The following is a 24344-nucleotide window of genomic DNA, read 5'->3' as shown; positions in this document are numbered from 1 at the left end:
CAGGCGGGGCGGGTAAAAAAAGTGGGTAATTTTTTTGAAATTGGATAATTTGAGAGAATTTGGGGATTTCCATCCAAATAGGGGCATAAATGTGAACTTTGAAGACGGCAGGGGTATTTTTATTAACTTTCACTAACGGATGGTATATTTAACTAATAAAACAAAGTAGAGGGGTATATTTGACCCTTTTCCCGTTTTGTTATCTTTAGAGACTTGTAGACGAGTCCTGTATATTTGGTATAGTGTAATGGCCTTGATAAGTACTATATCCAAAATATTGATATTTTTATGCCTTGTATTCAGCCTTGCTCATATCATGTCCAATCTTAATAAGTCCAATTTTCAAAGGACCAACAGATAAATACCATACGACTCTACTCATTATAATTAGGGGTTGGCGTTCGGTGTTCGGTTCGGTATTTTCAAAGTTCGAGTTCGGTAATTCGGTAATCGGTAATTGAAAGTAAATACCAAATATCGAACTTTCAGACTTCGGTTCGGTAATTCGGCAATCGGTAAATCAAACTTCGATTTGGTACGGTATTCGATAATACCATGTTAAAGTCAAAGTCCGTTGTAGTGAAGCTGATTTCATTGTCAAGATACATGCAGATGTGGGTCAAAGTTTAACTATCCTTTTCACCTTTGTGTACAACGGTTCATACAGCTTCTAGTATTTAGCTTCGAGTGCAACCTTCTCCTCCAAAAACTTAACTTGCAGTTCATCATGTTGACCCTACAAACAGAAAATTCTATCAAGCTTTCTTCTACCTTTTGTAATAGCAATTAAGATATATCATATTGGAAGCTTCAATACAGCCAACATAATGAGAAATGCAAATCCAAGGACTCAAAAGTGTGAAAAGGGGAACTTACAACTAGCAAATTAATCATTAGAATGAGAACTTATTCATTTACAAACACAGTTACTAGTCACGTCAGTTAAATATCATTTTGTTGGGATCGGTATTACCGAATACGTATGGGCTGAAGCAGAACTCAATCACTGATGGGTATATTAATTTAATGGGCCTTTTATTTATTTCAGTATTCAGTATTACTAAATTACCGAACGATATTATTATCTAAAACCGAATACCGTAGCCGAAATACTGTATTTTTAATTTTATTCCCGAAAATCGAACCGAAATACCGAAATCCCCGATTCGGTTCGGTAATTCGATTTTCGGTATTTTATGCCCAGTCCTAATTATAATATTAGGTCTAATATGGAATTACACTAGAAAAGTACACATTATAAGGAGCACACTATTAAGTGAATTTAGGGTGTTAATTGTTATAGCTTGTGTTAAAAGTTCAAAAGACAAAATTGAAAATAAAAAATATCCACAATAAAATTTTCATATCCAATCCGAACGGCCCAAACCCCCACCCCTATGTACAGGTAAGCATTTCTCTATTCTTTTGGTAAACAAATAAGGAAAAATATAATACAATTTATCGACATACATTTTTGTCTTCATTTATCACACGATAAATTTATAGGCTACGATACGGTGTATAGACAAGGGTGTACCGGTTGAGTCCTCCTGGTACGCAGTCATCTTTGTTAAGGAGCGTTTATCACATTAGTGTGATTTTTCGACCCGAATCCGATTTTAGTCGGACCCCAATGTGAATACCGAACCACATAAAAAACCAAAAAAAGAAAAGCAAGAGGTGTACAGGTCGAGTCCCTCTAGATACATGAAGGGAACACGAGTTCGAGCCCCCACTCTGCCTCACTTTCCACCAATGAAAACCTAGGGTTTTAGGTATCAGCCGCCACAATGAGACCGATATCAAAGCGCAACAACCGTCCTATAGCGCCGATTCCTCCTCCTCCTCCTCCGTCCACGTCATCAACAGAATCCTCCTACGCCGTCACCCTAACCAGAGTCGCCGTTGCGCAGATCTGCAACTCAATCGGATTCGCATCAGCGGAAACTCCCGCTCTCCGTATCCTATCGGACATCGCCGCAAGGTATCTGAGATCAATCGCTAAGTCCGCTGCTGACTCAGCAAACTCAGCAGGCCGTACGCAGTCGAATATCGTCGACACAGTCGCCGGCGTGGAGGAGCTGAGCTCCGTCACTGGATTCGCCGGAGCATGGAGAGTTTCTACCGGAGGGACTTTTCTCAATTCCGGTGCGGTTAAGGAACTCGCTAGGTTTTCGGATTATTCTGAAGAAATTCCGTTTGCAAAATCGTTGCCGAGGAAGATATTTAAAGTAGATAGAGGAAAAGGTTTGAGAAATATAGGGATTAATAATAATGAGTATATTGGAGGAGAGAGGAAGCATATACCGAAATGGTTACCTGTAATGCCGGTGATTGAGACGGAGGAGGAAAAGAAGAAAAGGAAGGATATTTGGGGATTATTTTGTGGTGAAATTGAGGAAACAACAACGACGACTCAACCGGTGAAATCTTTCGTGGAGTCTGGGGAGGATGGGGAAACAACAACAACATATGCAGTGAAATCCAACAAAGTGGGGTCAGGAAATAATAGAGTGTACACGCACGTTACCTGTAAAACTGAGGAAAGACATAGGGAATTGAAAAAGGAGGAAAATGGGAGGGAAAGGAAAGGAATTGAATTGCCATTGAAGAGAGGAGGGAGAGTGAGGTTTAAGATTGGGGGTGTTAGGGGTGTGTAGAAGAAGGGGTGGAATAGGCAAGAGAGTTTTATGTGACAATTGGATTTTTGATGATGAGAATCAAAAGAAAAGCTTGAAGAGGTAATCCAGATGAACAAAAAAAAAAAAAAAAATGAGATGATGATAGTATGTATGAAAAAGAGGGCGGCAACGTTGCTAACTAGTACTTATTTTATTGGTTTGAACTTAGCAGGGGTTGAACCCTTGACGTGTTGGTCGACAAAACAAACATTTTTGATTTTATGACCATTTGCACTCGAGCCTTACATGGAGAGGGTCGCATCTTCTGTCTATTAATTATGCTAAAGTGGTCATGAGTTTCATTAGTTTATGTAACAAACAGAAACTCAATTCAGTTTTTTAGTGCAAAGATGTTAATTTATTAATTTATCTGAATGGAGTGAGATTAGTGATGTTTTACTTAATTATGAGCTTCTTTTGTGCAATTAATTGGAACCTATATTTGGAGAGGGGAGAGAGGAACCTAGATTTGGCTTTTACTAACAACAGAATTCATGTAACGTCCCCATTCTATGAGGATTGGAAACTCAAAGGTCCGTTCTATGTTCATATCAGGAAGATTGGGAAGAACATTGTCATTTTCTCAGTGAAGCAAGGATAATTTCGAGTTTCTAACATCTATTATTTATGTTTTGCCAATTTGAAGTCTACATAGACTTGAAATAGTCCAGATAATCTTCAGGATCTTTCCAACCACGATTTTTCTTCTTTTACAAGAACAGAAAAGATGATTCATTAAAAGATCAGATGTACCGATATGCATAGCGTATGTAGAATTTAAATCTTGGATTCGCTCCTACCGATGTATATATTACGTTTGGGATCGTATGTATATATTACGTACGTAGGAATCCTGGATTCGCTCCGGAATGTATATATTACGTTTGGATCCTCGTTGGTCGGAAGGATTATAATTGCTAGTTAGGAAGTGAATTATTCACGTATAAAAATTAGATTAATTTGTACTATGTTTGGTAGCATTTTAATTGCTATGTATAAAAGTCAGCACACCAAGTATGGGGTTTGGTTACCAGTTACAATGTTGCATAGTTAATACATGTATAAAGTACCACGTAATTAATATATATAAGTTATGAGAAAATTTATGTATTAATTACTACTACATGAATAACTAAATCCTGTGCAATTAAACTCTACATAACTAATCTCTGTAACACTAATCCCCTCATTATTTATACTTGTACAACTCTAACAAACAACCAATTGACTATAGTGTAATGTTTGGTTGGGTGTCTGAAATACTGTCGAGATTCAAAAAGAAATATAAGAATATCACACTTGGGATCAGAACCTGCAATTTAAACAAAATTCTAAACTAAAAAAAATTCCTTCATGTAAAGTGGATTCAAAAATTTATATAGCCTTCTTGAAATTAACATAACATTTTCTGTGAGCTTCACACGCTCCATTTAATTGAAGGATGAATGTGCTATGTCCAAGATCACAAGGATAAATAAAGGAAATAAGCAATAACTGAAAGAACAAAATTCCCTCAAAACCAAAGAGAAGAAAAACTCGATGTTGAACTTGGAGCTTTCTTTGTCTTTGCTGCTGCATTTTTTTTTTTCAGTAGGTAATCTACGTGACATTATTTTTATATTTTTTTTGGAAAAATTATCCGTAGTTAGCTTATATAGGGTGTTTGAGTTATGGAGTAAAAAATGTTTTGAGGGTAAAATAATTTTGAAAAATAAGTAGGAATTTCTACTTATTTTGACCCTATAAGATGTTCGTATAATTTAGTTAAAATAAGTAAATTTCTTACTATTTTTCAAAGTGTAATTTTCCCTTTTTGGTTGGTAACTGAAAGAACAAAATTCCCTCAAAACCAAAGAGAAGAAAAACTCGATGTTGAACTTGGAGCTTTCTTTGTCTTTGCTGCTGCATTTCAGTAGGTAATCTAACGTGACAAAAGTCCCTAAAAATCTCCAGTAGTTTGCTTATGTAGGGTGTTTTCCCCACCCCCACCCAATGTGCTTTCTTGAAAATAAGTTTTTTTTTTTTTTTTTGAAGTTTTTAATTTAATTTTTTTCTTTTTGATTTTCTAAACCACCCAACCAAACCCCACGGCTCCGCATTTTTTTTTTTTTTTTTAAGTTTTTAATTTTTTTTTTTTTGATTTTCTAAACCAACACAACCCCCCCCCCCCCCCCCGCGTGGACCCACCCCCTCCAAAAATTTTAATTTTTAACCACTCAAAATTTCAATTTTTATAATTTTTTAATAAAGATAAAATTAAATAGGAAGTATAAAATTCGGGAGGGGGTAGGAGGTGCGTGCGGGGGGTGGGTGTAGGGTATCAAAAAAGAAAACTTTTCAAAACTTTTTTTAAGAAAAAAAAAATGTGGGGTGAGGGGGCGAGGGGGTTGGGTGCGGGCGGGGGGAGTGGTGCATGGATTGCGAGAGTGGTTGGGGTTTGGTGGTTGGTGAGGTGGGGGTGGGGGAGGGCGGAGGGATGTGATGGTGTAGAAACCCAAAAGAAAAAATAAAATTTGGGGCGGGGGGGGGGGGGGGGGGGGGAGGGCGATGGAGTGGTGCATGGGTTGCGGGAGGGGTTGGGATTTCGTGGTTGGGGTGGGTTGGGTGGGGGAGTGGTTGGGGTTTGGTATTTGAGGGGCGGGGGAGTGATTGGGGTTTGATAGTTGGGGGGTGGGGGAGTGATTGGGGTTTGATAGGTGGGGGTGAGGGGTAGGTGGTGCAAAAAATAAAAAAATTCAAAACCTTTTTTTCAAAACAATTTTTTTTTGTTGGGGTGGAGGGTTTGGTGATTGGGGGTGATAGGGTGATTTGCAATGCATTTGTGGACTTATTTTTCCTACTTTTATTAGGGAAGTCACTTCCCAATTTTTAAGGAACTTATTTTCCTAAAGAAAATATTTTTCATTTTTTACCAAATAAACATGAGAAAATTGAAAAATATTTTCCGATATACCGAACACACCCATAGTGTATAAAATAACTTTGGACAATTTTGCTCCTGAGCTTATTTGTTGCTACTGCCCAGAAGCTCTATCTACACACCGCCTTAACACCTGTAGTATTCACTCAGAAACACTCGTAATATGTCAACATTATTCACAGGGCTTGAGAACTCTCCGAGTGCATTTTCACCTAAAGAATTCTATAGAACACCCAAACGGAATAGCAGATATTCTTCAGCAATGCTCAAGGGTATGTAGGGTTACAAACATATAAAATAGTCAAAAGATTCAACATAAACCAACTGGATGAAAATTGAATTTCATTAATAAGAGTGTCGAGCATTGCAGGTCTTTTTCTTCTAAAAAGGAACAAATCATTGACAGCACAAAATGACCTCTCAATGGCGGCATCATATACTACGACATTTAGACCCAAACATAAAGAAAAGAAAAACGGATCCTTTCTGCTCCAGCAAACAGAAATATTGAGTACTCTTAGTAGGCTAATACATACAGAACATAACATCGTCTCTATTCGTAAATGCGGATATAGGACAAAGCTTTTCGTAGAACCGTAGCATCACAACAGAAATATGCTCACTTTCCACAATTGAATCCATGGCAAACTGAGAGAACAATGATGAGGATCAAAGCTACCAGGATGCCTAACACTATCAGCTTGATCTTCATGTTTTGCAGCCACATTTTCCTCCGGATTTGGGTTCCCGTATTTCTGAAGTCCTGTGCCTGTTACAATAAATTAAAAAAAAAAACCACTAGCATTGGTGCTTGTACAGATAGCAAAAACTTTGGCAAAAGAAAACATGGTAACAACAGCCAGTTGAGCCCCATACTGCGTTTGGCTCAATAATATTGGTTAACTACAACAAAGTTGGAGGCTAATCGCACAAAAGTTGGAGGGAAGACCGACAAAAGTTGCTGTTATCTTGATGAAAATTGAAGTCAGACCTTGACAAGGAACTTTTTTTGGGGGGAATAAGCAGATCAATATGACAAGGATACATATCATAATATCTTTAGATGTCACACAGATATTGCCAAGCATCAGATGGGTAACCTATCTATACAGCACCAGAACACATCTCATTACAACATTCAGAAGGGGCAAGCAAACAGGTAAGCTTCTTTTAGTTCTTTTATGTAAGTTGAGGAAGATATGCGCACCAGTGTCTCCCCACGTAATTGGGTTACGAAAAAGACAGACTAATAGAAGAATAAGGTAGGCAACAATCAAGCAAATCAAAGGCGACATCATCTTGTTGACACGCAAACCACCTCAGCCTACGGATAAAGTTAGAATGCCATGCAACCGGCAAAGCAAATGCTTGATGAGCCCCACCCTCAGTAAAGTTGGCAGCCAACCCATGGAATTTTTTTTTTTTTTTTTGGTTTCCCATCCCGTGTCCGGTACCTGCATTGGGGCCCAACAACTGAAGGACATTGAGAAGCAAGTTGGTTGTACACTTCTTGCGCACTTAGAAACCAGATAGTAACATTAGCTATAAGTAACCTCAAGTACAAATTAACATGCAAAAAATAAAATAGATATCCTATGAGGAAAGTGGTCCATATGAAGATTGAACACCAGTAAGAGTCGATCCCATTCCAAAATGGTAAGGCAACACAGAAAGCAAACTGTAAAATAAAATTGAAACCATCTGATTTAAATCGTTCTCAAAGAAGGATTTAAATGTAAGCTTTTAAAAAAATATATATTAAATTGATCACCTGGTGATGAAGGTTCTCCGTCTTATCAACAAGAAGCTCTATCTTTTCACCACGATCAAGAACCTAAAATTTCAAACAAAGAAAACATACCACATCAACTCTCATGATGTCAGCCAGTAGGGCAAAAATCATAACATATGAAAGAAGGAAAGATTTTGAAATGAGAAAAAGCATTAATCATAATCACAATAATCATTTCTTAAACGGAATTTATGATTTGATAACCAAGAAATCCCTTAGGGCAAGTGATTCAAGGTTCTAAACAAGATTTTGAAATGACAAAAGCATTAGTCATAATCACAATAATCATTTCTTAAACGGAATTTATGATTTGATAACCAAGAAATCCCTTAGGGCAAGTGATTCAAGGTTCTAAACTTAGGTGGATATTGGGTCCGCCCCTCTACCCTTCTCCACTTAGTACCGGGCTTTTGTCTACAGCAGAGTTCAAACTCCTGCCCATCACTTGTAGCGCTCTTACCACTAGACCAAAGCCCTAGGGGCAATATGTAACTTATGGATATCAATAACGGTTAATTGTTTCTGATGTAGAACCCCAAAGAATCGAACATATGCTTGATACTGCCTACTAGTTATTGACCTATCCCGTCCACAAGAACCTCTTTCTTCAACACAAAAATTATGCAATTAATGATAATTCTTTACACTGTCCACACTCTTCGCCAAATATTATAAACACTAAAACTTCAAATATATTAATCCCTCGGACTCATCGTTGGATCACATTATAACACCGTAATTGGGTTGATAGGAGAAGAGTACTCCCTTCAATCTAATAGTTTATATTGGAGTGATGCATCCAAAGTTTATTCAAGTGGACTAATTAGTAAGATTTTATGTATATGTTCATATTATGCAAGCTTGAATTCTACGAAATGATGAAGACTTGAGAAGTTCACTCTTAAATAACAGAGCTACCCAAAAATCCCATTCCGAATCAATCACTTCCGCTTTGGTAGTAAATTTTCCAAAAACTCCATAACTGCCAAGCTTTGAGTAGGCAGTCATTTCTTTACATAAATTGATTAACTTGCGCTCTAAAAAAATAGTATTGTTCTATCCAGAACAGCTTGAGCTAAGAATGTACTGCAGTGGAGAGTTAGTGGAGTACAACATCAGTATCTACACTTCAAACCCAAGCTAGTTAGGTTCGGCTTATATGAATCCTCATTACTCATTTCACTCCATTTGGAAATTAGCGCAATGATCAAGGAAATTTACTAATTTAGCTCTAGGATCTCTACAGTTAGTAGAAGGAAAGCAGGGCGAATTCCTCTTCAGAACTATTATGAGAAATCACATAGTTACTCCAGGGATGTGGGCCTACAATAATAATATCATGTAAATAAAAAAGGAACTGATCAACCATCAAATGATAGATAAAGACAGTAAACAAAGTATCATGACGATCCCACTGTCACCCTCTATCTATCAAGTAGGAAGATCTATAAACTACACTCAGAAATTTAATACATAACCTAAGTAACTCATCACACCCTAAGTTGCGCGGACTCTTCGTTTTTTATGACGAACCCATCTCAACACGAGACTGGGACGGGATACGTCTCGGATTCGGTCAACCAACTTCGGATACTTTGACCGGAGTCCATGGACAAATTTGGGGGGAAAATTGAGATTTTGATTTCTCAAAATGAAAGATAAAACAGATTTAAGAAATGAAAATTAGCATAACTTCAATACTTTAGTCCTTTTGTCTCATATTCGCTGCTTCTTATTTCAGGCCAAACAGAGAGAAACCAAGAATTCAAGGGGTCGTGTTCTGAGTTCTGACTTGTAGCTCTATTTTTATAAATTTTGAATTTTTTAGCAGACTCCCCACACCCGTATCCATACCTGGATCCGCACCCCCAAATCTTAAAATTTAGATTTTGCCCAATCCGACACTCGCATCCGTCGAGTCCGAGCAACTTAGAATTCACACCTATTTAACATCAAGAATACAAGCTTCGGTGAGGTCAATGTCTGTGAATTGCTGATGCCTTGGCTATTATGCAGCTGATGGTCAACAAGATTCTTATTACTTTGTTGTTGACTCTCTAGTTACTTCCCCAAGATAAGAAGAATATGCTTAATTGATATGTTAGGCATTCCAAGTTTTAGATTTCATCGTTCTGTTTATTAACATGCAATGGGGAGACTCTTCCATTTACTCAATTAGTTAGCTATTCCTTCTGTAAATAGGGGATAGATATGACTGTTACCTTGTCCAAGAAAATAGGGGATAGATATGATCTAATTCTTACATAGCTTTGTTGCATGTTCTTCTGCATTTTTTTAAAAGAGAGGTTCTTCCTTCTAGTTATCGATCTATCCCGTCCACAAGAACCTCTTCCTTCTGTTAAGGATATTAATAACGGTTAATTGTTTCTGAATGTAGAACCCCAAAGAATCGAAAATATACTTAATACTGCCTACTAGTTATTGACCTATCCCGTCCACAAGAACCTCTTTCTTCAACTTAAAAATTATGCAATTAATGGAATATAAACATTTATACTATACACTTGCAACTTTGATATGATGATCTTTTACATTTTCCACACTCTTCGCCAAATATTATAAACACTAAAACTTCAAATATATTAATCCCTCGGACTCATCCTTGGATCACATTATAACACCGTAATTGGGTTGATAGGAGAAGAGTACTACCTTCAATCTAATAGTTTATATTGGAGTGATGCACCCAAAGTTTATTCAAGTGGACTAATTAGTAAGGTTTTATGTATATGTTCATATTATGCAAGCTTGAATTCTACGAAATTATGAAGACTTGAGAAGTTCACTCTTCAATAACAGAGCTACCCAAAAATCCCATTCTGAATCAATCACTTCCCCTTTGGTAGTAAATTTTCCAAAAACTCCATAACTACAAGTTTTGAGTAGGCAGTCATTTCTTTACATGAATTGATCAACTTGCGCTCTGAAAAATAGCATTGTTCTATCCAGAACAACTTGAGCTAAGAATGTACTGCAGTGGAGTGTTAGTGGAGTACAACATCAGTATCTACGCTTCAAACCCAGGCTAGTTAGGGTCGACTTATATGAATCCTCATTACTCATTTCACTCCATTTGGAAAGTTAGTGTAATGATCAAGGAAATTTACTAATTTAGCTCTAGGATCTCTACAGTTAGCACAAGGAAAGAAGGGCGAGTATATCTTCAGAATATTATGAGAAATCACATAGTTGCTCCAGGGATATGGGCCTTCAATAATAATATCATGTAAGAAAATAAGAACTGATCAACCATCAAATGATAGATAAAGAGAGTAAATAAAGTATCATTACGATCCCACTGTCACCCTCTATCTATCAAGTAGGAAGATCTATAAACTACACTCAGAAATTTAGTACATAACCTAAGTAACTCATCACACCCTAAGTTGCGCGGATTCTTCGTTTTTGATGCCGAACCCGTCTCCACATGAGACTGGGACGGGTGCGGGTACGGGATACGTCTCGGATTCGGTCAACCAACTTCGGATACTTTGACAGGAGTCCATGGACAAATTTGGGGGGAAAATTGAGATCTTGATTTCTCAAAATGAAAGATAAAACATATTTAAGACATGCGAAATGGCATACTTTCAATGTTAATAGTCCTTTTGTCTCATATTCACTGCTTTTTTTCAGGCCAAACAGAGAGAAACCAAGAATTCAAGGGATCGTGTTCTGAGTTCGGACTTATAGCTCTATTTTTATAAATTTTGAATTTTTTTAGCCAACTCCGCACCCCCGTATCCATACCTGGATCCGCACCCCCAAATCTTAAATTATAGATTTTGCCCAATCCGACACTTAGATCCGTACCCGTATAGGATACCGCAGCTGAGTCCGAGCAACTTAGAATTCACACCTATTTAACATCAAGAATACAAGCTTTACTGAGGTCAATGTCTGTGAATTGCTGAAGCCTTGGCTATTATGCAGCTGATGGTCAACAAGATTCTTATTACTTTGTTGTTGACTCTATCCCCAAGATAAGAAGAATATGCTTAATTGAGATGTTAGGCATTCCAAGTTTTAGATTTCATCGTTCTGTTTCTTAACATGCAGTGAGAGACTCTTCCATTCACTTAATTAGTTATCTACTCCTTCTGTAAATAGGGATAGATATGACTGTTACCTTGTCCAAGAAAATAGGGGATAGATATGATCTAATTCTCACATAGCTTTCTTGCATGTTCTTCTGCCTTTTTTAAAAGTTCTTCCTTCTATGTAAGACTTAGAAGTTGGACGTTGTTCCACCACAATGTATAGATTTTTACAACATTATTAACATCGCTCACCTAGAGATCCGAGATTTGAGCTAGGTGGTTGTCCGGGGGAATAGTTATGCGCTGTTATTTATGTTGTCAGTATAAACAAAAAACAAATGTGACAATTTCGAAACCAAGATCAGAGGATAACAAAGGACAGTTACCCTCTTCATTTATTCAAACAAAAGCCTGTTTTATCGCCCCTTAATCACAACCTTTCCCATCTTGTTTCGCGTAAGTTACATAATTTAAACAAAAATAACGAAGCATACAGGCTTCAAATACTCTAAAAGGTCCAGCCTCTGGTCTGGTGAGCAAGCAGTTTTAGAATAGTATACATGCAGAAAGCTGCTAGTTAAAAAATATTATGGTCCTTAATAGTATTATAACTATTTTCCTTGATGTCACGTTAATGGAAGGAACCTTTCCAAGATCCAAATAATACTTAAGCTCCGTCATGGATGGTTTTGTCTTGTATTATTTCATGTCATTATTACACAGAAAGAGAAGACATGGAAAGTCAAGATTTCATGTAAAATGTTAAACCATCTACCATATACAATAATACAAAGGTAGGCAATTATTAAAGACATTTTACCTTCTCAATGTTTTCCATCATAACACCCTTAACTTCTGAAACCTGGGCTTTCACCTTGGCAAGTTTGCTAATTTCCTCAGGATGCTCAGCACAATACTGCATATGCTCCTTCAACTTAGGGCTGCACTTAAGAGAATACTGCAATTAGATGACTCAACAGAATATTCTGCCTTCACATGCCACTAAAGTAAAATTTTAATTCTAAGTTACCCGAATTCCTTGTTCAGGCTATTTGGTGGAGCTGTCGCAGCCTTTCCACCACCATATTTTGACACAAAATCATCCTTAACACGCTCCAAAAAGGCTATTGGAACTTGCCTTCCAACTGACTCCTCAGCAACCACACAGTATGCTGTAAGATGAATCATAAAGTTAGCATAGGTAAGTCCATTAATCAACTAACTGTGCAATATCAGTATATTTCGGGAAGTGCAAGAGAGCAGGATAACAAACAATTTACTAATAGCACTCAGATTTTCCTCATAATAGCTATTCAATTTGTGGGTTAGACAGTAAGCTATGATGCTCTTCACTTGAAAGTAAATATAAGATCAGCAGATCACATTAAAGTAAGAAGCTATGGTAATGTATCTTGGAAGGTGAAACATTCTCTTAAACATACATCTATCTTTCTTTCAAAAAATGCTTTCCAGTTGCTAAGAATTATGAAATAAACAATTTTGACTAACGGTGATCGTAGATTTCACATTGGTGCTTTCAATGCACTATAAGTAACTGAAAACAATTAAAAGTGCATCTAATGAAAAATACAACTATGAATCCAATTGTCAGTGGGATGACAAGTTACGGAAGAGAGGTTAAGAGAGAAGAACACAACACAACATGGAATTAGAAATATCAAAAGAGCAAATTAAATGATCTTGACCACCACATTCGTCTTTCCACCATAGACAAGCATAAAAAATCCAAAAAATGTGATAGAAACAACGTCACAGCAAAAGTGAAGCCTCATATAGTATTTTTCGCTAACAATGGCGTCTTGGCCAACTTGCGCGCACATCAACTATTCCACTCAGTGCCTGCAATCTCCCACCAGCATAGGTAGTGAGTAATTCTGCCCACCAAGGCTGATGGAAAAAATCACCTAGCTTTTTCTGAATCCATTGGCATTTGAACCCTGTCCTCCATGGTTTTCATGAAGCAAAAAAAAAAACCAATCCACAAATCCACAGACCCCTTTCATTTCCCGTATTCAGATGCAACAAGAAACAACTCGAAAGCATACAAAAACCAATGGAGAACAACATTTGAGCACTATATCTTATCGGCAAGGTACTTAGGAACCCCCAATATGATCAAGAATCAGAGAAAATTTTACTCTGTCTCCATTCAACAAGCATATCATGGTTCACAGTACTAGATTTAGTTGTCGTTTGGCAATTAATACTTTGTTACTTTTTCCAGACTTGAATTCTGGAAATCGTGTTTGGCCATAAATTCAGGAATTTAAAAACCCCAAAAAGTTCTTTCACTCCAAATCACTCACAATAATTCAAACTCCAATTTCCAAATACTCCCCATTTTTCACTTTGAAAACAAAAACTTTTTTTTTTTTTTCAAATTTCACAATTATCGTGGGCAAAAAACAAGCCCTTATTGTCAAGATCAGTACGGTTCCCATTACTAGACTTAAATCATCATATTTTCGGATTAAGAATAAATATATTACACTCTCTGTCCCAATTTATGTGATACAATTCGCATTTCGAGAGTCAGACAATAGAATCTTTGACCCGCGATTTATTCGTATGCCCTTTAAATATTTTCTACTGTGATTTATAGTACTTTTCATGTAGTTTCCAAAAACGTAAATTATTCTTCCAAAAAACTTAAAGATTGTATGTCCAAATTCATAAATACCTAACAAATCACAAATCTCAGAAACCAAAAATGGATAATAACTCAAAATTTCTTGGATCCCTTCTATATCTAGAAATTTAGAGCAAAAACACAATTTTTAAGAAGAAAAATGGAAGTGGGGGGGTTTAAAGAGAACTAACTGAATCCATTATCGACAAGGTAGTTGAAGGTATGACCATCACAGTTATAAGTGAACTTGTTATTTGAAGCAGGCAGCTTTTGAAGGCACTGATAAGCTATAGAGTTGAAGTTACCACTGAAATCAGTGTATTCAGCCAATATTACATTCCCACGACCCACAAATGCATAGATCAAAGCCTTTTGTTGACCCATTTGATAACCTGATTGCCGATCTGGGGTTTCTTTGGGTTTGCTTAGGAAGTAAACAAAGTTGAATTTCAAAGGAGAGAAAAAGTGTAGACTATGGATAGATACACTTCTCTCTCTCTCTCTATATCCTTGTGGGTTTTTTTTTTTTTCTCTCTCTTAGACTTGTTAGAGAGAGAAAGTGATTCCACCACAATACAAGGGGTCACCTTTGGCGTAAGTGTGACCCAAAGTTGTATCATATCGAACAAAAAAAGAAAAAGAAAAAAAGCATTTTTCAAGTACAAAATTTACTTAATAAATTAATAATTATGATTATTACTATTTGATAAAGTGCTAAAACAAGCTAATTATAAGCATTTGTGTTGAAGAGTAAAATTGTCTCGCGTTGATAAAGTGCTAACACTAATTATAAGGCTTTTGCCCAAGATCCATTTTTTCACATGGTAGTAGATGTTGGATCCATATTAAATCGTTCACACTTCATATGTTGAGATCTTATTGTGAGGTGAGGTGTTGAAGAGTGAAAAAAGTCTCACATAAGCGGTTAATAAGATGGATAATCCCCTTATATAGACTGGAGTAATTCTTCCCTCATAATCTATCTTTTGATTGAGTTAGGCTCAAGATCCATTTCTTTCGAGATCCATTTCTCTATAAATTTGATATGTTTAGTGAAAAAATGCTACAAATAATTGTTGAAAGTAACTAGAATATCCTTGCCTGTATTTCAAAAAATATATATATAAATTAAAAAACATTTTTATAGGGAGGAGGATGAACAAAGGAAATAGAAATTAGAGGAAATTAGGGTTTTATTTTAGAAGAATATTTTAAACATTATAAAAAATATTTACAATAAAATACTCCCTCTATATCAATTTATATGACACATTTTCCTTTTTAGTCTGTTTAAAAAAGAATATCACATTTTTATATCTAAAAATAATTTAACTTTATGAGATAATTTACGGTCACACAAATATGTAAGGTTTATTTTGAATCACAAATTTCAAAAATCTTAAATACTTTCTCTTTTAAACTTCGTGTCAAATCAAATAGCGTCACATAATTAAATCAAAGAGTAACAAAATCTTTGATTAAATCAAAGAAATTGAGCATAATCATTAACTGGTTGGGAGGTCATCTAGTACTAGGGCCCATTCGTCCATGAGAATTATTTACTTTTTTCCGAAATATTTTTTCACTTTTTTCATTTTATGGTGTTTGTTTTAATTATATGGATTAAATAAGCTGCAAAAACTTATTTTTTCAATTTTTTTTTCCTAGACAAGTTTTTTGTCACTATATTTCGCCTTCAAATAAAAATTCCAAATACAACTTGATCTTGTATTTGGAATTTGAAAAACAACCAAAACTTATTTTTTCACTTTTTTTTATTTTTTTCTCCACTTTTTTCACTTTCAATACATTCAAATAACCAAATATTCTTTGCAAAAAATATAACCAAACACAACTCTATCTTCAACTCATTAATTTTTTTCAACTCCAAAATACCAAATAAATTCAAAAAAATATTTGGTTTTCATATTAGGAAATAAAGGCCAAACGTTCCTACGAATAAGTTACATTTTTTTGATTCATATTTGTCATTCTAAAATCCTGCAGAAGAATGGTCCATCCTCTGATAACAAATCAACAAGAAACAACCAAAGCAAGAAAAACCAATGGCCGAACACATCAACTATGACTTTGCTTTACTATTACTTTATTTTCCTAATTTTAAACGGACCCCTTAAATTTATCGTTATATTTTATTTAAACATTAGGACTATGATATCTTCCAATTGAACAACTTAATACATGATAAAATGCTCATGTTAAACACTTCTGACCACTCAAATTTTAAATTAAGCTTTTGCATGTATTCTCGAATGTCTATTATATAAATAAATTAATCATTTAAAATATGACATTTCTTTTAATTATATCGATTACTTCAATAAGCTGCAAAAACACATGTCTTTTCCAATTGAGATTGATGTGAACACACCTCCTCAATTTATGTGATACAATTCGCATTTCGAGAGAACATAGCCCTTTAAATATTTTCTACTGTGATTTATAGTACTTTTCATGTACAAGTTTAAACTTAAAGATTGTATGTCACATAAATATATCACAAATCTCAGAAACCTAACTCAAAACTAAAAAAATTGCTTTCACCAGCAGAGTACAAGATCCATGGTCTGCCAAAGATTCGTATTGTCCCCAAATCTAAAGTAGCAGCATCATATCGAACAAAAAAAGAAAAAGAAAAAAGGTACAAAATTTACTTAATAAATTAATAATTATGATTATTACTATTTGATAAAGTGCTAAAACAAGCTAATTATTTGTAACGATTCATATTAAATGTTCACACTTCAAAGCACCGAAAAAAGTAGAAGGTCCTATTTATTTATTTTCATATTAGGAAGGTAAGGAAACAATATCTTGTTCTTCAGCGAATATTAGTAGTAACATTTTTTTGATGTCTTTATATTTGTCATTCTAAAATATCTGCAGACTTTAAGAGGTCGTTTGGTGCATATTTCTCCGTAAATTTGTATGAAAAAATGCTACAAATAATTGTTGGATATATCCAGCCTGTACTAATTTTTTAGAGGAAATTAGGGTTTTATTTTAGAAGTCATATTTGGTAGAATTTTTAATCACGAATTTATAAATACTTTTCATCATGGGATAAATTTATACATAATTTTGTATCCAAACAAGATATAAAATGTAATTTTTTTCACCAACTTAAAAGATGAGATTCAAATAACCCTTCAAAAAATTATCTATCTTCAACTCTTATACCAAATAAAATTAAAAAAAAAAATATTGGTTTTCATACTACTAAGTTACTTCATATCTGCCTAGAAGAATGGTCAGCTCTTGATAACAAATAAACAATTAGATTTATCGTTATATTTTATTTAAACATTGATATAAAATAATCCACTCAAGAGAATGTCTATTATATAAATAAATTAATCATTTAAAATATGATATTTCTTTTAATTATATCGATTACTTCAATAAGCTGCAAAAACGCATGTCTTTTTCAATTGAGACTGATGGATTATAATCCAGCAGAGTACAAGGTCCCAAATCTAAAGTAGCAGCATTCTCAGAATATGAAATATATTGTTTTATACTATGACTTTGCTTTACTATTACTTTATTTTCCCAATTTTATCTTTTACTTTTAGAATAGGATTTCAAATTAGTAATTTCTAGTCTTCACAATCTTCCTCAACCAGGGTTTTTCTTTCATCCTTTTACAACAACAGCAAAGATGATTCATTAATTTTTTTCAACAATTGATTGATCATGTTAATGAACAAAGGCGAAAACCTCAATGCCACTTCAAAATCTTCAGGCAAAATGACTTGATCATATTGCACGAGTAAATTAAATCATCACATCAAAGAGTAGAATAAATCCATATCAATATACCTCCTCATTCAACTTAACCTTAAATGGAAACTAGTTTATCACAACTTCAAAAGGTTTCTAAGGAACAGAGAAGTAAACAAACATCATATACCTTTCTATTAACTCATTCACTGAAGTAACGTTATAGATCCACTGAAGTGAAGGTTGCATAAGAAGAAAGAAATGGGACGTGCATAAACCATTACAAATATGATCTGAATAAATGAAGACCTAGAAAGAGAAAATTATCGCATCATTTAGGTCTCAAACAAGAAGTCTTATGCTGCAAAAATGTTTTACTCATAGAAAGATTGCCGTTGGATCGCCTGGTGACGGAGGATTCTGCCTCACGACCGCAGCATGAGGCCCCGCTTTCTCCAGAGCATCATCTATCATAGATAAGATCTCCAATCTCTCGAGACCAAGCTGTCTCTTGATCAAGTCCGAGTTCTTCTCAAGGACTTCAATCTCACCAAAAGGAAGCTTCAAGTCCAATGCTTGAACTCCAACTGACAAAACTTCATCTTTCTTGAACCTCAAGAAGGGCATACAGAGCTTTTGTATTTGTTTGAAATTGCCTTGTTGCGCGATATGACTCTTCTGCAATTCGGAGAGGATTTCTTTATCAGGTGCAAAGGAGCTGGTTGAAGTGTCATATTTCCTCTGCAGAATCTCCAGACATTCCCTTTTCCACCCACCATACTGCTCATCCACGTATATCAGGCCCACTGTAGGTTTGTTTTGGCTACTCACATTTACATTTCCTTTCTTTGAGCCAGAAACCTGCTTCTGAAGTAGCTTCCTCATCGAGATAATCCTGTCTTGCAAATATTTGTTGGCCTTCTTAAGGGTAAGATCTGGCAAATCAGCCTCTGGCCACCCAGCTTTTATGACATAGCCATCCTTCTTCAAAAGCTCTCTCCATGCATATTCAGCATAGTGTGGGCAGATTGGAGCAATAAGCCGTGTTTGAACATCCATAAACCGCCATAGCAAATTCCGGTTCATGCCTCCTGAACCACAGGAAAGCCTGTACTCATCTCTGGCAGCCTGAAGATCATAAAAACCAGTTTTCAGAGCTTCCCGAAACATGTATTCACTATAGTTCTTCTCTGCAGTCCTGACTGCAATATTTATTTCATTCGCAAATACACGGTCAGCATATGTGGATGGTGGCCCATTTCTTAGAGATGACTCTGCAGCAAGAACCTCCTGCATCCATGCTATTTCTTTTGTGAGACGTAAGATGGCAGCATTAGCTGTTTCAAAGACGAAGTTAGCATCGTCCATCCCATCACCTGCATCTGCAAGAGCAAAGCGTGTGGCATCAGCTGAAAACTCTTCAATTGCCTCCCGGAGAGTACGGAAATTTCCAGTAGACTTGGACATCTTCTCAGAGTTCAGCATTATATGCCCATTGCATCTGAAACCACGTGGCCAGTGGTGCTTAGGGAAGATGGCGGTGTGGTTATAGATGCAAAAGGTAAGATGATTCTGAATAAGATCCTTGCCAGAAACTCTGAGATCGAACGGATACCAGTAGTTGAATTCCTTCTTCATCTCCTTGAGAAGAGAAGAAGATATAGAAGAATTTTCGGGAAAAGGTCCATTACAGAACAAGAATTCCCAGACCTCATCTGTCAGCTGCTCTGGTTTCACTGAAGAATGATCAGTACCATACATGTCCCCTTTCTGCAAGAAATGTGCCACGGTGTAAAATGCCATATAAATAGTGGAATCTGACAAGGACTCAACTAAGAAATCCTCATCCCAAGGAATACGAGTTCCCAGCCCAAAACTGCGAGAACAAGCCCATTGATTAAGCCAGCTGAGAGTGTGTTCAAAGCCATGCCGCGTCTCATCAGAGTAGACATTCATACTGGCCAAACACTCCTCTGCAGCCTTCCTCCATTCTGATTCTCCATAAGTGAGATACCATTGATCAGTCAAAGCTACAACACACTCATCCCCAGATCTCGACATGACCTTCTTCTCAGGTTCACTATATACTACAGCTTGATTCATCTCCAAAAGGTGGCTCCTGATCAGACCTTTCGCTTCTTGGACTTTCATACCAGAAAATTCCCCAACAACCATTGTTCCCTCATAAAACCCGCCCTTGTAAATTATTTTCTTTGCCTCATCAAGCTTATCTCTCTCATTCTGACTCTTGATTTTTTTTTCAATGCAAATTCTCTCAGCTGACCTATCTCCAAAATCTGGATGGTTGATAATCGGGACTATCTCAAATGGCAAGACCCACTCATCCTTCACACCAAATTTGGCCCTGAAAGCTGGCTTTGACTTCAAATCATGTAGGGCCATATAATCATCGGGAGAATCACTGGGAACACTAGTTACAATTCCAGTACCCTTTTCAGTAAGAACAGATAACATGGGTAGAGTGTATATTGTCTTGTTAAATGCCAAGGGAGACCTCAGGGGCAAACCAATAAGATCCTGACCAGACAATTCAACCAAACAAGTAGGCTTCTCAGGGATACGAGACAACCTTTGATAGGCTAGATTGAGAGCTGCCTTATATGTCAACACAAAAACCTCAGTATCATTAATCTCAAATGCCCCATATTTTCCTTCTGGCAAAACCCAAGCATTTGTTTGCCCGTACATGGTCTCTGGTCTCAGTGTAGCTGCTGCGAGATATACCTTTTTCCCCTCCAGAACACTCATCTTTGGTGGAAAAGGTGGAAGAACTTCCATCTTGATAAGAGTATACTCCTGGGGAATAACTCCTTCACCAGAAGCACGGTCATGGTCAGCACATGGCTGACCATCTAGGGGTGAATATACGGTGTACCTAAGATCTTTAACAATTTTTCCCGTGGCTTTCAGCTTCCGCATTTGCCACCGTACAAACGAATCAAAGTATGGATTCATGTCAGTTGTAATAAAAGTTCTACGCCAATCACAACCCAAGCCAAACTCCTTCAGATCCTCTACAGCCAGTGGTGGAAAGTATGTTAGCCAGTAATATGGGTCTATAAACCTGCCAATTTCCTCGTCAGACAGACCATAACTCCTCATTATCTCCCACTGGTACTTAACAACCCCGGTCTTCGCAACTGCCTTCGATTTTTTTCCATTAAATTTTCCACCCGGTGGGGGCTGACTTCCTTCGGTCTCAACCTTCACTTCTGTTTCAACACTCTCCTCTTCCTTCACAACAGGAAACACAGGAGGGTTCCCAAACATCGACACCTCCCTCGAAAGCTTATCAGAAGATGCCTTTATGGGCATCCCTGTGCAGTGAAATGCAAAAGGCAAAAGAACAGAAGCACCTCTCAATCGGTGATATGCAGCTGCAAATTCAAGCTTCGACAATGAAAAAGCATGGCCTAAATGAAGATATCCATTCATATAAGGGAAAGGGAAATTCCCAAAGAACTTTTCACCCACTTTAGGAGGCGATTCTTTAGGTTCAGCTCTGAAAACATCACCTTCTGTCCACCACTTATGGACCTGTTTCTCTATGTCTAACAATTGGTTCCTTCGGGCAAAACTTCTGCCACCTTCTTCTGCCATCACTTCTCTATCAGCAAACCTGCAGAATCTTGATAAAATAGGAAAAATCATAACAGAAGAACATCTTCATAATTATATCTTCATAATTGTCCTAAAAAACACTTATTTTTTGGAAAAACTATATTTTGAAAACAATGGCTTACTTAAAAGCACTTAGGTCTTTATCGAAAACTTGGCTTTAATTAAACAATATATTTTTTAAATGAAAAACGCTTTGACTTTTCAAAAATTGGGCAGCCTTTGACATAGATGGTACTCCCATCCGGTGCAAAATAAATGTCTACTCACCTGTTTATTTTGGTTGAAAATAAGCGTTTACATAACATTTGCTCCTATTTACTAAAGTCATAAGTAAACAAGAGTCTTATTAATTAAGAATAGTTTAGTCAAAATAATTATTTTTTGTAGAAATTACTGTTTTCTTAAGGAATGTGAAAAAAATTAAGTGGACACTTATTTTGAACAGGAGGGAATACAAAATTACAAAATTGAGAACCAATTCAGTAGGCAAAAAGATATGAATTGGTTGATTTATTTTCATTAAAAAAAATCCATTTGAAGTTTAGTTGGAATTTGGAAAAGAAGTAGAATACTTATTTAGAAATTGTAGTTTAACAAAAGTTGATGTAGTAATTAATTTATGTTGGGATTTATTCACATTAAAACCACGTAACGACGCATACACAGGCTAACATCGCATACACAAATAGATGTGATAACTTAATATTCTGGAACACTATGATAACCAAAACAAAATCTTCGGTAATAACAAGTGATCTCAAGGCATCAATTCCATACGCCTCACAGAATTTCCGAGTCTTCCTCACGAGGAGCAATTATGGAACAGAGCAATAGTAAACCAGTTACCATCTCCTTCAAGAAACCAACAAGTTGCTACAAAGACAAAACGACCAAACTGCTGGACCACCCAAAAGGAATCTGCTTAAGCGTCTAATTCCGTCCCCCACCCCCCCACCCCCACCCCCGCGTCCCAAAATGAATACTCAATAGATTGCTGAAACATAGGAATTACCTGATCTCAACTAAGTCCATTACCAGCAATCAATTATAAAAAATAAAAAAATAATAATAATAATAATGTGATAAGGACATTAACAACAATCAATTATGAATCATGAAAAATGAAATAACAACCAGTACAAACATTGCATAACAGCTTGCAGTAAGAGAAATTCACGTAATGTTAGAACCATGTACAGTTTCATTTAAGGCCCTATCTGCAATGGAGGAATCAAACACTATTTGTAAACTGAAAATATCAGCAGAACAGAATTAGAAAGAAAAAACTACATCCAAACAATTAAGTAAATGAAATACCTACTTTAAAAACTAATATAAACAATAAAAACAGAAGTAACCTATCAATGAACCTACCCAAGATTGAGGCTTTATGATAAATTTTCAGCATTAAGGATGATGGCTATGAAACACTTACTACTATAAACTAAAATAAATAATAAAAATAAAAACAACTTATCAATGAACCCACCAAAGACTGACACTTTATAATTCATATTCAACATAAGAATGATGGGTATTTGAAAAATGAAAGAAAATCAAGCATAATGATCTGGTTCGAGAAAATTAACACTATTACTAACAAAAGTACAATTCAAGAATTGAGAGGTTAAAAAAAAAAAAAAGAGAAAGTGACAAAAATAGGAAAAAGAATTACCTTGAATTGCTTAAATTGAAGGGAAATATAACATATGATGAAAATTGCTTAGGGTAAAGTGAATATTTTCCCAGTGTATGAGACGCCACAGTGAAGAAATGAAAATCGAAGTAGAAGGATCACGTTTATTAGGGTTTTAGCTGAAGGGAACTGTTATTTTTTTTTATTTTTTTTTTTAAGCTTTACCACTGAATTTTCTAAATGGTCCCTGCAAAAGTAGGATTAGGCAATTTCGCCCCACTAGATTTTGTTATCTCATGTGGCTTCTTGATGATTTCTTTTTTCCTTTAGTTCTTTCTTTCAGGGTTAATTGTTTAATTTGCAGAAAATAATACTAGTAGCTACTTATTGGACAAACACAAAATAAATATGGATATTAATCAGGCTGACACTTCTATTAAAGTTCTTGACGTGTTGGTACATGGTAATGAGGTATCACCTCTATAGCTATTTTCCTTAATCTATATGAAATTCAGTTTTATTTCATCTCACTTTATTTTTGATAATATTGATTTTACAGATAAAATCACTTGGAATGAAACTGATAATAGGAAGTACCAAATCCACGTATGAGAGTGCTTGTCATAATGAAATCACCCCAAATGAAATGGCATGGACTAATATATAGAAATTTTGCCTTCATGAGAAGATAAAATACTTCACATGGTGCGGATTGACATGAGATTATGGTGGGATATGTTTAGGTGATTTGACATTTTGTAGGCGTTTGGACATGCGGTTTGAAGCCATGAGATGAAACTAGCGTTTGGACATGCAGTTTATCTCATGGTTTCAAAAAATTTAAATATAAAATTTGACCCATAAGTTCATATTTTGTAAAAAGAAACCCATAAGTTGGTAGATAGTTTTAGCAATAACCAACCAATCATTTACCAACCTCATTAACATCCACCAACCTTTATTTATATCTACCAACCTTTATTTATGTCTACCAACCTCATTAATATTCATGTTAAATTTTCGTTTTTATTGAATTAAAGTTTGATCAATTGATCTTATATTTTTTAGAAAGGCCTTCTAGTAGCGTATTAATTTTGTTATGAACTATGACTTGCTCATTTGGTAAGATTGTATAAGAATTGAGAATGTTTTGATAGTTTTCACAACTTGTGGGGTTTTTAAAGAGAAGATACAACTTAAAATATCCCAATAAACGTG

The 24344-nt window shown here is 35.8% G+C and overlaps 3 protein-coding genes across 4 annotated transcripts; 1 reads left to right on the top strand and 2 right to left on the bottom strand.

Annotated features, from left to right (window-relative positions):
• The first annotated feature begins 1713 nt into the window (after positions 1-1713).
• Positions 1714-2808, top strand: LOC132041194 (uncharacterized). Its single transcript, XM_059432026.1, has one exon. It carries the CDS (start codon positions 1791-1793, stop codon positions 2658-2660), a length of 870 nt encoding a protein of 289 aa, XP_059288009.1. The 5' UTR covers positions 1714-1790; the 3' UTR covers positions 2661-2808.
• A 3120-nt stretch (positions 2809-5928) lies between these two features.
• On the bottom strand, positions 5929-14654 carry LOC132041188 (vesicle-associated membrane protein 721-like). Of its 2 annotated transcripts, none has more exons than XM_059432013.1 (5): positions 14296-14654; positions 12485-12626; positions 12275-12395; positions 7373-7435; positions 5929-6370 (listed from the first exon to the last, which is right to left on the bottom strand). In XM_059432013.1, the coding sequence occupies exons 1-5, from the start codon at positions 14486-14488 to the stop codon at positions 6221-6223; spliced, it is 669 nt and encodes a 222-aa protein (XP_059287996.1). In that variant the 5' UTR covers positions 14489-14654; the 3' UTR covers positions 5929-6220. The 2 variants fall into 2 exon arrangements, with proteins under 2 accessions (XP_059287996.1, XP_059287997.1); XM_059432014.1 differs by lacking the exon at positions 14296-14654 and adding an exon at positions 13391-13493.
• Positions 14655-18128: 3474 nt separating this feature from the next.
• Positions 18129-23324, bottom strand: LOC132041180 (leucine--tRNA ligase, cytoplasmic-like). Its single transcript, XM_059432007.1, has 2 exons — positions 23166-23324; positions 18129-21497 (listed from the first exon to the last, which is right to left on the bottom strand). The coding sequence occupies exon 2, from the start codon at positions 21467-21469 to the stop codon at positions 18227-18229; it is 3243 nt and encodes a 1080-aa protein (XP_059287990.1). The 5' UTR covers positions 21470-21497; positions 23166-23324; the 3' UTR covers positions 18129-18226.
• Positions 23325-24344: the final 1020 nt, after the last annotated feature.

Source organism: Lycium ferocissimum, chromosome 2 (assembly GCF_029784015.1).
Source record: "Lycium ferocissimum isolate CSIRO_LF1 chromosome 2, AGI_CSIRO_Lferr_CH_V1, whole genome shotgun sequence".
NCBI lineage: Eukaryota > Viridiplantae > Streptophyta > Magnoliopsida > Solanales > Solanaceae > Lycium > Lycium ferocissimum.
Note: the sequence above shows the minus strand (reverse complement) of the source record. Positions and strands in the feature narration are given on the sequence as shown.